Source organism: Opisthocomus hoazin, chromosome 8, assembly GCF_030867145.1.
Source record: "Opisthocomus hoazin isolate bOpiHoa1 chromosome 8, bOpiHoa1.hap1, whole genome shotgun sequence".
NCBI lineage: Eukaryota > Metazoa > Chordata > Aves > Opisthocomiformes > Opisthocomidae > Opisthocomus > Opisthocomus hoazin.
In genome coordinates, this window is record NC_134421.1 from 50691803 (window position 1) to 50707912 (window position 16110).

General features: G+C 38.9%; 1 protein-coding gene across 9 annotated transcripts in view; it reads right to left on the reverse strand.

Moving 5' to 3' along the window:
- Positions 1–16110, reverse strand: part of GRM8 (glutamate metabotropic receptor 8) — a 393783-nt gene that overhangs the window by 206114 nt on the left and 171559 nt on the right. For all 9 annotated transcript variants that reach the window (XM_075428851.1, XM_075428850.1, XM_075428849.1 and 6 more), the window contains 3 exons: positions 13585–13720; positions 12961–13115; positions 11590–11727 (listed from right to left, as the gene is read on the reverse strand). In XM_075428851.1, coding sequence (XP_075284966.1) covers positions 11590–11727; positions 12961–13115; positions 13585–13720 — 429 coding nt within the window. The remainder of the gene's footprint in view (positions 1–11589; positions 11728–12960; positions 13116–13584; positions 13721–16110) is intronic.

A 16110-nucleotide genomic window follows, 5' to 3' on the forward strand; every position in this document is an offset into this window, starting at 1 on the left:
ACACTTATCCATCAAAAGTCAAATTCTGACCTCCTTTCCACCACTGGTTTATACTACCGCCCATTATGTATGCCCCATTGATTTTGCTGGGTCTATTTCTGCAATAAAACTCTACTCAGCAGATTAAAAAGTATCTGCATCTGTTTACAGATGACCATTCTGAACTCCTTTCCACAAAAGGTGAGCAATTACTTATAAATCAGGGGCATTTCACAGGAGAATAGTTATTCCATATATTTAAAATGTTCATGATCTAAAAGCAGTCCACACAAAGTATTTTCATTGCAATTTCATGAAATTCTGAAAACCCTTAGTTTAGCTATACTAATTAGATTATAAAATTAATATAATTATTAAAAATATTTATTTACTTGGGGTGTTTGGGATCTAGCATCAGAATAAGTTGAAACTTTTTTTAATACTGAACAGAATCAGTAGAAAGATGACAACACATAGATTAATTTCCTTTTTTTATCATTTTCTTTTCCCTTGTGCTCGTATTTGCTTTAACTTGATGATATCCTGTAAATCAAGTATTAACTAATAGAGAGAACGCTGTTTTGTGTGAACATCTGCATAAACAGTTTATAACGTAGGTCACTCTCTATTCTTATATATGTGTGAGATGACACTTCTCTGCTGTTACAAAACAGGACTAACAAGCTACTTTTTTTTATCTGCTGAGAAACTAAGTGCTGATAAATTTGAATATATATCTTCAATCTTTGCATACTCCAAGAATATTAAAAATAGCTTATAAATTGTAAGCTGTGTATTAAATAGACTTTTTCCCTCTCAGAACAGGTAATCAGTGGAATAATACAATGTCAGTTTGTAGTTAATGGTCTTCTGCAAATCAGGGCCAAGAGCAGTCAAATCCTGCTTGTTCGCAGGAACTAAGCCCAGAGTGCTTTATATCCTTCTGACTTACTCATAGGGATCAGCGTCATGAGCAGCCAATACAGTCTCTGAAAACGCTAGATGTGGGAGTGTCCACCTTTCTTTAGCTCTACCTGCTCAGTCCCCTGAGTGCAGATATGCTCGTGTTTCATTTGAACAAGGAACGCACTTTTGAAAGAAATTTCCTGACTGCCCCCACTTTCACATGGTGAAGTCTTGCTGTGCACAATCCCAGTGCCTTTCAGAGGAAACCAAACCACAGTATGAGTGCCAGCAATACAGCTATGGTGCTCCAGCTCAAAGGACCATATTAACCTGAAGTAAAATCTCTTGAAAAGAGGACAGTGAGGACCTCAGATTCTTATCATTGACAGCTTCACTCTGCAGAGGTGCACTGTTTGATAACAGAGACATGGTCTCAGGGCACCTGGGCCATCTGGGGAAGAAGGTACTACACAAAGGCCACTCTTTCTCCTCCTGACTGGTATCTGCCACCACGCAGTAGACCAGGAAAAAATGTATCATGATCCACTACTTGTCAATGTGGAAGAACATTTTCAACCAAATTAACACGCCTGCTGCTGATCTGGGACATAGAGTTTCTCCTCCAAAGTTCTCAACCAGATTAGTTCACAGAACAGTGCTAGAGTGATTGGACAGTGGTCAACAGGTCTGAAGGATGAGTAACCTATGAGGTTACAAAGAGCAGATCGGCCTTCTGACCACCTCCAAGGACATTGAAAACTATTCAGTTAATGGCTGTTTTTGAAGACTTAAACTATTTTTCACTGTACCACATGTATTCTAACAAAGCCTCTAGTCAGGTAGCAAGTACAAACACCAAATGTGCATACGCAAATGTGCATACTTATAAAATGCTTAAGCACTGTAACCTGAAATGAATAATGGCAAGGATTATGAATATACCAAATTAAAACTGTTCTTCTAGTTCTTTCACAAGGCAGGATTACAAGAACTTGCTCAGAAGGGAAAACAACAAATATCTTTCATACCTGAAGAAGGATATCTGGGACTTAGGCTTGTACAGAACATGTCTTCCCATTCACAGCAAGGGTCTGTTTGTGGCAGACCAGGAGTACAAACTGATGAAGAACAGCATGCAACACTTCGACTATCAACTTTCCCATTCTACTAGCATCTGTGCAAAGTGGTTGGGCTGCTACTGGAAATGACAGAGTAACTTACTATTGTCTCCCAGGAGAAAGGATTGGGTACAGATGACATTTTTACATGTGTGACATCTAAGTTACATTATAAGTAATACTGGTTACTAGTTTTCTGAGGCTACAGTTGAGAAGATCCAGTTCCAGAGTTCACACAAAATTGTACTTAAAGCAACAATTCATTCACTAGGTTATGTTATCCTTGCAGAGGCTCTGAGCTGGAATAAGAATTTCTAGATTTGTAAGTTACTAGCAAACACATCCACACATATGCACATACATATGCATATTAAAAGTATTCCAACTTGGCAGCAAGGGTATCAAATCTAAAATGGCAAGATACTCTGTTTAAATGATTGTGCAGTGGAATATGACGCATAACTTTGTAAAACACTATAAATCTAGAATTGATACTTTTCCTGACAGAATACAAGACTTGAATTCCTATTTATGAATAAAATTATAGAGAAACAAAGACCTCTATGGAGTATATCAACAATTTCTTCTTCATGTTAGAATAAAAACCTTTTTTAAACTATACATTTTGTAGGTGAATCTAAGCTCTGACAAGAGGACTGAGAAGTGATATTCCACTGGAGGCAGTATAAAGAGATCAAAAAAATACTAACAACTGGTGAAACAACAAAATGGATGACAAAATGAAATTAAGAAATCAAATCAGTGAATGGGCAGGGTATGTTACTCTCAGACATATACTTATGCACATTAGCATTTGCTGGAATGAAATACTGCTCAGCTTGAATCTTCTGAAATTCTGTAGTTCCTGGAATAAGAGCCAGAACTGGCCCTTTGTAAGACAACTGAATATGTATATTTTGATCAAATATACCTTAAGCTATGGTCTTCTATCACTTATCAGTCTATCAGACACTGACAGCAGAGAGATGGCAAGGTTCATGCCTGCCAGTTCTCTACCATCAAAAGAGAATTTGGTCTAAACATTCTGACCTGATGTATAGCATGAGAAAGTCCTTATTTCAGACTGGTTAATTTTGGCAGAATGTCTCTCACCTTTCCCAGACATCAACTTTTCCTTTGGAATTGACTACCCAGGCTTCTGAAATTGGGAACCAGACCAAATTTGCAAAAATGGTGAATTTATGGCCTATGGTATACCATAATAAAGAGATTAAGTTTAATTTAAGTTATTGGAAGAGGTCCTGGTGCCACCTGGAACATCATCTATTTCCTAAAACCAAAAGCAAATGCTTTCTGGCTCCATATATTATTTAATGACACATGATGCAGTTTGATTTAATGTTACATCAGAGGCAGCATGGGACCACTGCAGTGCAGCTACCTGTAACGCACAATTTTCATATTTTGCAATAATGTCCAAAGCAGAGTAAGAAACAGCTCAGACTATGACAAATACTCCTCAAAGTCTTTTGTGTCCAGCTGATGTGATGGGTAGCAAAGATTCAACAGTCAATTTGGCTCCTGCTTACCATGCTGCAAATCTGACTACTGTGATTTTTACAAAGAGGAGGTAGACTCGGCTGCAATGACCGTGAAATGGTCGAGTTCAGGATCCTGCGTGGAGGAAGCAGGGCGATAAGCAGGATCAAAACCCTGGACCTCAGGAGGGCTGACTTTGCCCTCTTCAAGGAGATACTGGGAGGAATCCCATGGGCCAGGGCTCTCAAAGGCAGGGGTTTCCATGAGTGCTGGTCGCTCTCTAAATAACACTTCGTCCATGCTCAGGAGCAATGCATCCCCCTGAGAAAGAAATCTAGCAAAGGAGGCAGGAGACCTGCATGGTTAAACAAGGAGCTTCTAGTGGAGATCAGGCAGAAGAGAAAGGTCCATGGAATGTGGAAAGAGGGGCAGGCCCCTTGGGAAGAGTACAGAAACGTGGTGAGAGCATGCAGGGATGCGACGAGGAAGGCCAAGGCTCACCTGGAATTGAAGCTGGCAAGGGATGTCAAAAACAACAAGAAGGGCGTCTTCAAATACATCAGCAGCAAAAGGAAGGCTAGGGACAACGTGGGGCCGCTGCTGAATGAGGCGGGTGTCCTGGTGATGGAGGATGCGGAGAAGGCAGAGCTACTGAATGCCTTCTTTGCTTCAGTCTTCAGTGCTAAGACTGGCCCTCAGGAATCCCAGGCCTCGGAGGTAAGAGAAGAAGCCTACAAAGAGGACGACTTTCCCTTGGTTGAGGAGGACTGTGTGAGGGATCGCTTAAGTGATCTGGACGTCCACAAATCCATTGGCCCCGATGGAATGCACCCACGAGTGCTGAGGGAGCTGGCGGATGTCATTGCTGAGCCACTCTCCATCATCTTTGAGAGGTCCTGGAGGACAGGAGAGGTGCCCGAGGACTGGAGAAAGGCCAATGTCACTCCAATCTTCAAAAAGGGCAAGAAGAAGGACCCAGGGAGTTCCCTGGCCGGTCAGTCTCACCTCCATCCCTGGAAAGGTGATGGAGCAGCTTATCCTGGAGGCCATCATCAAGCAAGTGGAAGAAAAGAAGGTTATCAGGAGTAGTCAGCATGGATTCACCAAGGGGAAATCATGCCTGACCAATCTGATAGCTTTCTACAATGACAGGACTGGCTGGGTAGATGAAGGGAGAGCCATGGATGTTGTCTACCTTGACTTCAGCAAGGCTTTCGACACAGTCTCCCATAATATCCTTCTAGGGAAGCTCAGGAAGTGTGGGCTGGATGAGCGGTCGGTGAAGTGGATAGAGAACTGGCTGAATGGCAGAACTCAGAGGGTTGTCATCAGCGGCGCTGAGTCTAGTTGAAGGCTGGTAACAAGTGGTGTCCCCCAGGGGTCAGTACTGGGCCCAGTCTTGTCTAACTGCTTCATCAACAACCTGGATGAAGAGTTAGAATGTACCCTCAGCAAGTTTGCTGATGACACCCCGCTGGGAGGAGTGGTAGACACACCGGAAGGCTGTGCTGCCATTCAGCGTGACCTGGATAGGCTGGAAAGCTGGGCAGAGAGGAACCTGATGAGGTTCAACACAGCCAAATGCAGGGTCCTGCACCTGGGGAGGAACAACCTCATGCACCAGTACAGGCTTGGGGTGGACCTGCTGGAGAGCAGCTCTGCGGAGAGGGACCTGGGTGTCCTGGTGGACGACAGGTTAACCATGAGCCAGCAGTGTGCCCTGGCTGCCAAGAAAGCCAATGGGATCCTGGGGTGCATCAAAAAGAGTGTGGCCAGCAGGACGAGGGAGGTTCTCCTTCCCCTCTACACTGCCCTGGTGAGGCCTCATCTGGAGCACTCTGTCCAGTTCTGGGCTCCCCAGTTCAAGAAAGATGAAGAGCTACTGGAGAGAGTCCAGCGGAGGGCTACGAGGATGATGAGGGGACTGGAACATCTCTCTTATAAAGAAAGGCTGAGGGAGCTGGCCTTGTTCAGCCTGAAGAAGAGAAGGCTGAGAGGGGACCTTATAAATGCTTATAAATATCTGAAGGGTGGGTGTCAGGAGGATGGGGCCAAGCTCTTTTCAGTGGTGCCCAGTGACAGGACAAGGGGCAATGGGCACAAACTGAGGCACAGGAAGTTCTGTCTGAACGTGAGGAAGAACTTCTTCCCTCTGAGGGTGACGGAGCACTGGAACAGGCTGCCCAGGGAGGTTGTGGAGTCTCCTTCTCTGGAGATATTCAAGACCCGCCTGGACAAGGTCCTGTGCAGCTTGCTGTAGGTGACCCTGCTTCGGCAGGAGGGTTGGACTAGATGACCCACAGAGGTCCCTTCCAACCCCTACTATTCTGTGATTCTGTGATTCTGTAATTACTGTACTTACACAAAACAGCAATAGACATTTTATAAATACGAATAAAAAGTCAAAAATCTTTCTGCAATTTTTTTATAAGCTACTTTTCAAATGGGAATCGAGAAAATGCCACAGACAGCAAAAGAAAAGAAAGAATAAGAATTGCCCTTTCTACCTCTTATGCCTAAATATATTGGTCACAATACACAATTCGCACAAAGAGGGAGAGCATGCAGCTCTTTCTGTATGCTCAAAAACAGTCCCTCGTGAGCCTTGGTGCCTTCCACGAATTGTAGTACAACTCATCATGTGTCTCAACTGCATCTATCCTGATTTCTTTTAACCTTGGGTAGGTCTCACCCAGAAAAAAAAAACTACTTTAGGAGTGATTTTATGGTAATAGAACCATTATTCAAATTAAATACCAATGCACTGTACCTCTGTGAGATTCACATTCTGCTAGTGAAATTTTCAACTTGTTTTATAAATTTTTCAGAATGTGGCTGCATACACATATGAGTAAATCTACTTCTTTCTGTTCATATTTTTAGGTGCAATTGTATTTTTTTAAAAGGTTAGTTAAGAAAAAAACAATTCAATAACGTAACATATCTGTAAAGTTCCTAGGTATGCATGATGTGTATTATACTGTGCTGTGATTTTCTTCAGTGAAACAAACAGTTCGGTTTGATAGAGCAAACTGAAATTAGACTAATTTACACAGGTCTCTATATGCTTTTGGAAATTCTTCCATCTTTATTTTTAGCAGTGCAGTCAGTCATTATAGGCAGTTAAAGGTTGATTAGGTTTGCAGAGCAGTTAAAATGCTAACCTTACAAAATAAGGGGAGAGACTACTTCTGTAGGGATGTGCACAAAGGAGCTTTTTTAATTAACGCATTCATTGAGATTTTATTAAAGGGCCACATTTTGCTGTTCAAAGACTGTAACTACTATGATAAATGTGTGCCTTGAAGGGATGCTATAGGGAAAATCCAGAACAAATCTTGATGGCACTATATCTTCTTATGTCAGATTTGAATTTGAGGCTATGGTTGTACACATTACAACATGATACAGTAAGCAACTTTACTTCATGTCAGATCTCTATCTGCTTAAGCATGCAAACACAAACAAATATCTACAAGCGTAAGCACATATATATGTAAAGAGGACTTCTTCAGAATGTTTTGTTAGAATGAAATCAAATATTAAAATTCTGCAAGGTTAATGGAAGCAAAACCGAGTATATTTTGTTTAATTTTTAACCTTCTTCCTTAACTCTTCATCATCAATGCTGCTTTATTTTTCTCTCACTGTGTTTTGGTCTTCTGAAAGAGCGATGGTGCATACTGTCAGCCCCACAATTCAATGCAACTTCTAAAAGAATACTCTGGGATATCTTTGTTTCATTTTCAAATCTTTGTATTCACTCTTTCGTACGTTTCTTACAAAACACAAGGTCTAGAAATTTACCTTAAGGTGGGGCTGACAATTAATAGCTCAGCAACCAAGAGCTGGAGTTAACAACACAACACTAGGAATAAATCTGGTCAGTTCACAATGTTTCTCAGTAATGCTAAATCTTCAGCTACCAAAAACTTGGCCCACCAGTTGAGCCAAGTGGGAACCTAAGTGTATGCAAAAATTCTCTAGGGTGCTAAATTTAAAGTAGAGCAAGAAGCATACCATCTCTGCCATCTGCTGCAACCATGGTGCAAGCCCTTCCTCTTGAAGAATGTAGATAATCAAAGGATGAATGCTGTCTCTGTCTTTACAGTCTTCTGCTGGGGCACTGGGATGAGTGAATAGCTTCTCATTGCCTCACTCCTCATTCCCACAAAGAGTTTCCAATGCTAAAGAAAGGCCGTTGAAGGTCCCTGAAAGATTCATGTCTCGCTAAAGACCTTTTTATTGAATACAGAAAACCTGCACCTTGAATAAATACGTAAAGTGAGGTTTCTTGTAACTTCTACAGACAGTTTGATCCATATAGCGCTCCATTCTTTTCCACCTTGTTGTAGTAAGACAAATGAGTTTCCTCTGCAAATGCCTTTCCCCTTCCCCGATTAAAAAATTTTAAGGGTAGTCATTGAATTATTGTTTCATGTTTACTAAATTAATTGCCCAGTTTGATTATTTTTTTTAATTCCAGAAAGGTTGGAACAAAAAAATCTCTAATATTTTTCAATGAACTACTCTAGTCCTGATGATATGATCAATGTACACTCACATTCAGAAATGCATAGAGCTAGTGGCAAAACAATTACTTTTTCAAAGTTCAGGTTAATCATTGCTTTCTGTAACCTGGTAAAAATCAGAAAGTAAATGATAAGGCAAGCTCAGAAGAAACTTATTTTTTTATGTATCTCCAAAGCAGAAATTCTTTTAGGAATATGAAGCAACAGCAATCACAAATAAACAGTATTTTTAAACAGTTCTAATATACCAGTTTTCTTCAAATAAACTAAGCTAGTTTAAGCTGGTACAACACTGGACTATAATAACCAGTAATGTATAACAACGGAAGGAGATAAGAAAGCTTATGCCCTTCTGTAATTCTTAACCTTGAAGGAGAGGAAATCCCTTTCAGGACTTTCAGTGCTAAAAAGACTGTTGATTTTACACGGAAAAGAAAAGAGAGAAATATTTTTTGCTATGAAGCATTTTCTAGTGTCTTCATAGGAAAAAAAATGCTTAAAATTGGATTAGGTTGGTAGCATCCTGACTGCAGGTAGTAAAAATTTAAAGCTATGAACAGATAACTTGACTAAACAGAGAAAAGGGATATCAGTTTTGTTGTTGGGAATTACAAATGTCATATGAGAAAAAGATTCAAATACCTCCTAGCTATGATAAACAGGAATGCCTAATAAAACACATCTCAAGCCTGAGAAAGCTTCATACCTATCAATTTGCCTTTTAACATCTTTGGAGAGGGAGATTTTCAGATTATGGCTCTGTCTGAAGCTTTTGGACTTCTTTCAGTGTATCATTAGCTATTGACATGATATACAAATTCGTCTGGTGGGCAAAAGACAAAGAGGATCTCATTATCTGCAGTGCCCGTATAAAATATGGGAAAATTAGGATAAATGGTGGTTTTAAGTTCAGTCTTCACGTCCTGAACTAGAGATGGGAATACATTCCTTTTAAGAATTGAGCTGAAATTTAGGACTAAGAAAGTGCACATAAACTTTCAGAGAAAAACAACTGGACTGACAACTGGCAACTGGGATAGGCCAAGTATCAGTCTTCAATATTAATTTATAAACAATTAAACATAACAGCTTCTATATCCTTATTGAATTTCGGGGGTTCATTCATTTCTTTCATTCAGCACCATTTTTTCAGACCAGACTTGTCTATGAAGTAACATCTTTGGCCTTTCAAGGGAGAGATAAAATGATAGGTGGGATATTCTCCTCTTTAGTGATGTAGAAGATCACAGTAGACTGACTCATCTGCTCTGAGGGCTGTGGTGTGAAGAACCAGCCAGGATTTCATTGCTGCCTCTCTTTTGTGGACAGGAGGCCATGACAAATGCACTGGGGTGGGAAGATGCCAATTGTGATTCTCTAGGTCTGGACTGGGGGGGTCATTCCCCCATTCTCCACCTAGCTTTCCTCCTTAAATCACAGGAGGTTTATTTTGAACTTCCGCCCTCATCTCTTGATTCAGTTTACTTAAAAAGAACACATGCCTCTTATTTTTATTACACAAGCCTTCAAAATTGAGTTAGATAAGCATAGAGATCATGATGAATCATCAGCTTGTTTCAAGTCTGCTGCTGTTCAAGCATCTTTTCTATTGTGGTCAGCCACCTTTAAGTGGTTTTAGTCAAAGGTCCTATCACTCACAGGTGCACTTGCTTGCAGAAGAATTCATAGCTTTTTCCTCTGGAGGTGAAAATGCATGTGCAACGTTCATATGAGATTGCCAACATCTTAATCCCATCCCTCGACACATTGCTAACTTTCTGGATGCAGAAAATATGTTTTCTTTCTGTTTTCAGGCACAGAAAGTATACCATAATTTTGTTTCATAAAATATACGGATATGCATTTCAAATTGCAAATGACTTTGAATCTATCAAGATACGGACTGTGCATTTTATACACTACTTTTTGCTTCGTAATTCAATTTGACAGATGTGATGAGGCTGAGACAAGTCATACAACCATCTGTGGTAACATTTAGAGCTTCTCAAATTACTGCACATACACCACTCATTGCACCTGAAGATCTTAAAAAAGCATCTATTTTCCACTTAAAATAGTAAAAACAAAATAATCCTTTCCCAGACATGGGTAACTACCCAGCCATGATTTACTGCTATATGAATCCAGGCCAAGGAGTAAAGGATTAGAGTAATGAGCTATCATTTAGCTCAGTGAGGAACTGAATATCATCTCTTTTTTTGTGGAGTATGTGGTAAAAGGCAGAAGGCAAGGCATCGCTGTCGAAAGAAGAGAGTGCATGCATAGCTCTCATATTTCTGTGTGAGATATATCTGTGCACTGCAAAGCCCAGTGCTGTAAGTCTTTAAACGGATGGCATAGTACACATACAATAAATCTGATGGTTCAGGAAGCACAGGACTAACGGTGCATGTACTTGGAGACTGCACGATATGTCTGTCTGACAAACCCAAGAGAAGTGGGGTGCTGGTGTTCAGCTTTTGTTTACAGAAAAAACATGTTTGGAAGGGCATCCCCATAACAAGGGCTGCACAACAGCGTCACCAGGCAGACAGAAACCTTGGAACAGCAAGTGAACAAAACTGTTCACATTCCATGTGGAAAATAGTATTGGTGAAAGAAAAGACCACAAAGGAAATCAAGGCACATGGATGACTTCTGTATGCTGTGCAGAAAATTGAGTATTACTGTTGCCACTAGTCACAGAGGTGGTGGTGACTACCAGTACTGCTGAGGGTGGTGGCGGTAATTAAGCAAACAACTCTGGGAGCCCTGACATCAGGCAATAACTATCTATACAAAAAGTAAAGTAAAGGTAACAATCTTGCAGTAAACCCTGCAAGGAACTGCAAAAAGCAAACATCTCATAGGTGAGATGAAACTCAGAGCTACTGATGCAACTGCTGTATTGACCATTGTGACAATCATGTCTGGATATGATGCCTGTGCAATCAGGTTTGAGAACACCAGTGCCAGTTACATAGAGTTTTCGGTCAAACTCCATAGAGACTTTCAGCTGTATAATAAGATATAAATACTGTTCTTTTCATGTCAGGACAAGTAATAAGGACATATTGATTTGATTTTTACTTCATCCTCAAAAAAGGTTTGTAAACTAAATAAGGAGCTCGTGACTTGACCTATCACCAAGACCTCAATAGTTTAAACAGAAATTTAATTTTCTCTGTATATACTTCGGGGATAACAATATGAGAATTACTGTGATGTGCCCATTCATTAAAAAAAATCACATTGACAATTATAGATTGGGTGAGAGAGGAGGTGATTGAAAACATGAATTGAATTAAAACACAGCCACAGGTCTTTAACAAAATCTGTACTATCATTGTATTTGTATAAATCAACTACTAACTTTCTCAAACATTGCCCATGATTTTTTTCTTCAGGTTTGAGAAAAAAAGTCACACTTCTCATACAACACAATAATTTGTATTGGAGAATTGAAGGGAGCCAGAAGAGTGATCATCAGAAAGCAGTTCCTTTCCCACACTCCAATAAGCAACTTATAGATAATGTTCTACTTCCACAGTTACCTGTGCATTTCTTGATATTGCTATTTCTTTTTCCATGTGATCCTAACTTGCATCCAAAGTTCTCCTCCCAAAATTCTGCAAACCATACATTTCTTCGATTGTTAGCAAGTGTTCGGCTCCGAAAATATCTATCAAATCCTACATTTGTGAGAAGTGAAAGAAGTATTAAAATATGATACAGCATAAAAATAGTATTTAAAGACAATAATAGATTTTGTATAAATATCAGAACAAGAAAAGCTTTAGGTACCAATTATTATAAAATTTTAATATTTAATTTAGCATAGTACTATCTAAGGATTAAAAGAATGGTATATTTGTTACTATCCCATATTTGCTGTAGAAGAAGGTTTTTGTTTTAAATACCTACAGCAATTAAAGAGTCTCTAAAGCTTAACCAGAACTCTATAAATAAAAAAACACAATGCAGATTGTTAGGGATATAGCTTAATTTTTAGTGCACAGATGACCCATATAAATAATTGCATACCTACAAGAAATTAGACAAACTATAATCACTACTTAGTCAAAGATGGTGATCCAAAAAAATTTCATTTTAAGGCCACCTAAAATCACTGGGTGATTTTGTTGCCTCTCTGTTGAACCAGAGAGCTTCCAGGATGCTTAAAGTTCTACTTCTATGTATATGTTTAATGACACTAGCTAAGAAACTAAAGATTCCTGCTTAAATCTGATCAGATTCTGCACCAGCCTCACCCCTACAACCCAGCAGCCATAATGAAATAATGACTAACACATACCATCTGGATTAAGCTCTTTATGAATTTTTCCATGTGGCTAAATTCTCCAAGTAGCATCAGTAGTGCTCAGCTTTTATAATCATTTAGCAGTTTAGAGCAATTATCCAGACACTAAGAGATGTTAGTATGTCCAGTACCCTCCCGGGAATAAGGTGCTTCAAATCAACAACTTCCACTTGATCCACCAAGTCAGAAACTTTGTTAGTATAGTGGCTTCTTAAAGTAAGTTTAGGAGAAGAAAGCAGAGCCTAGATTGATCTCCTCACAGGAGAACGATTTGACATCAGATCTGATATCATCCATCCAATACTCTCCTTTTTTGTCCTACAGACCCACCAGGCTATGGGTAAGAAGCTCTCCACCACACATGCTCTAGTTATTATTATTACAATTATAAGACTGCCTAATTGAAGATGCAACATCTCCTCATCTCAACAGATATATTGAATGAATATTATATCAGGGCAACTCAAGTCACTTAGCTGGAAAGTTTTCTCTGATTTCCTTGTAAACAAGCAGTACGCAATTTTTAAATTACTTTTTTTTAAGAGAGCTAGCGTGCTTGAACATTTTCAGAAAAATGAGGGGTTTATGCCACGTGCATTCCTACCATCTATTGATGTTCTTTTGGGCAGAATGGTTACTGCTCCTTCCGCAATCTCCTCCTGCTGCTGAACTGGTGAAATTTTTGACCCCCAACTGTCTGAGCCAATCCAAAGGAAATGTCCGGATTGATTAGCTTTTTTGGCTGCTTCCAGTATTCGCCTGCAAAGAAACAACAAAAGACTAATTTAAAAAGTGCATTTAAAAAGAACTTGAGAATCCCAAGCACTAATTCTGGCTAAGCACAAGTAGGCTCACAGTAACAAATCAGTCAATTGTTTTCACGGTCTAAAGTGTATTCAGCTGTAATGAACTCAAGATACAGTACCGTACAAGTTAATTTATTTCATCTTTAGCCATATTTTACTAGTATTCTTATTGGTTTCTTCCTTTCCAGTCACCAGATAACAATCTACTGGCAATGCACTCTTAGGAGCTAGGCACAGATTAGATCTCCACAGAATAAAGGACCAGCACACTATAAATTGCAGCCCAATTTCTTGTCACCATATTTCCAGTAATTTTTACATGGATTGAATCTGAAATCTCCTCTGTTACTCTATTCTGCACCAGCCACAGCATCTCTGTGATGAGAGAACATCTTTAACACAAAAAATTAGGAAACAGGCACCTAATATCATCTTCATTCGCAAACATGATCACTGCTCGAGCATTTGGAGTTTCCAATAAGCGCCTGATGATCTTTTCAAATTCTCCTGGTCTTGGTTCCCGAGGGATTTTGAGTGACTGAGCAATGCAAACACCTCCTGAGAAAAATCAAAAGGAAAACAAAAAATAATTTTATCATGTTAAATACCCACACTTCGGACAATCCATAGTTAACCAGTGAGGCAAAGAAAACAAGAAGCTAAACTGAGATAAGGCAGCACAGCCAAAATTTACCCTACCTATTTATTTTGAAATATGCACTGTACAAACTTACACACTCAAAAAGTATTAAAGAGTTCCACTCAGGTACCTGTTACTTCATTTTTAACGTCAAATTTAAAAAATCTTCCTGAGCCAGATCCTAAAGCACCGTACTCTGTCTCAGCTGGACTGTGTTCCACAGACCTACCCCTACTTACGGCAGCTGAGAACCCAGTCTTGACACAGGATTGAATCTAACTGTGAAGCTGTAATTTGACAGTTATCTTATGTTCATAATGTGCTTCTTCAGTATCAGGTACTATCATACACCTCTGCCTTTTCAGCAGAGAGTATCAGGTTAACTATAAATGCTGTGGTTACAGAATCAGGTAGAGAACTTGAAATGTTCTCTTATGAACAAACACATTCAGATCACTTCTAATTGTTATTATGACATTCTTAATTAAATTTTCTTAATTATTAAAGAGATTTTGGGCTGTCATTGAATATTCTAAATTACTAATCAGCAAATGAACACAAACTCAGAGATGATATTTATATCTTCTCCTGACAGAAGGAGGAAAGTGCTAAATGAAATCTGTACATTTTACCTGTCCTACAAAAAGGGACAAATTTCAACATAAACCCAGTAATTTCTAATGGCTTTCATACACCAGTGCAGGGGAATCATGAATGACACTGTTATCAATGTTGAGATGAGGAGCAAGATTTCTTGAGCCTGTGTCATGAAGCACTGAGTCCAGATTGACACCAGCTTCCTATGCCATATTGATCTTCGTGTGATTGTTTGCTGATTTGTTTATTTTAATTATTTATCTTTAAGAACTATTGCCTGATTTGCACTGGTACATCTAATTCCCACAAGTATTTGCTGTTGTTCCAACAAGTATTTGTTGTCATTCCCAAAATAAAAGCAAGAATCTAATTATTAATAAAACCAGGAAATTAAGAAAATGAGAAAATGTTTATTTCTAACAAAAAGTGACATGCTACTTGACAAAGGCAAAGAAAGTGAGAATTTTTGCATCTCTGCATCTGAATACTTCTACATCAAAGATTGCCTTCAATGTAAGAATAAGACTACATTTTAAAGGAGCTGTTCTATTTTTAATGAATGCTGGTATTTAGTTTCTGGTGTATAAGATCATTTGGGGTATATACATGTCTACACATTAAAGATAATTAGACAACTGAAGCCACAGTTAGATTGCTGTGTTGTATGTGGGGAGGCTTTCCAACTTCTCTACAGCCTTGTCATCCTTACCAAAATATCAACCTCATATTTTTCCAAAGTGCTTCACAAATTAGGCTGATACATACTGTCAGTGATAGGATTTGAACAGAAACAGGTGTCCAGCCAGACGCAGCTTGGGATGTAGAGCTACACGAAGAAGTTACAGAGGTCTCATACTAGCTTTCTTAAGTGGAATGTATTTAATCTTTAAGCAAAACAGAGAAACAAAATACAGGTATTTATGAAGCCTTTGTTATTTCTTTTACTCAAATTTAGTCTTTAGAAAATTCTGGGCATTCATTATTAGTTCTTGCTCTGCCTTTGCAGAATCTCATTGACCTCAATAGTTCTCTGCACAGGCAGATCTTAAGTTTGAATCAAGTTTAGACATGCCATAAATGAAGTATGGAATTATCAACTGACAGTATGAAAATAACAACTTTCAAATGAAACCAGCCACTTTCAGTCACAGGCAAATGTATCACCTTTTTCAGCTCTGCATCAGTTTCTTGGGAAGTTACATTATTATTTTATTAAACTGAGAGTTGCATACTACCATATAGATTTATCCTGTATTATTCTCTGCTTTACACGAAAGAAATAATATTTGCAAATCAGAACATCTGCCATTTCTAACAAAAATTGTTTGTACACATCTCTTTATCGTCTATAAATAGTATAAAGGTATAGCATAAATAATTTACTCTTATCTGCTTTAAAATGGAATATAGTGCCTTTCTCTGACAACATATTTCTTCACATTTTTATGAACTGCCTTGTTCCCCATGATGGACAGCTAATTTGCCAGTCAAAACAGATGAGTCCAGATAGCAGATGACCCTCATATTCATCAGATGTCTTTGACAATCCAGTGACAAAAAGATGGACATTGTACCGTGAAAAGCTTTAGCCAATTTTCTAAACTGATACTAAGCTGTTTCATAGACACTCAAAAAGTCCTTTACAACAATCTTTCTCAAGTAACAGGGCTGAAACATAACAGAATTATTTAGCAGACATCCTGTAAATTTA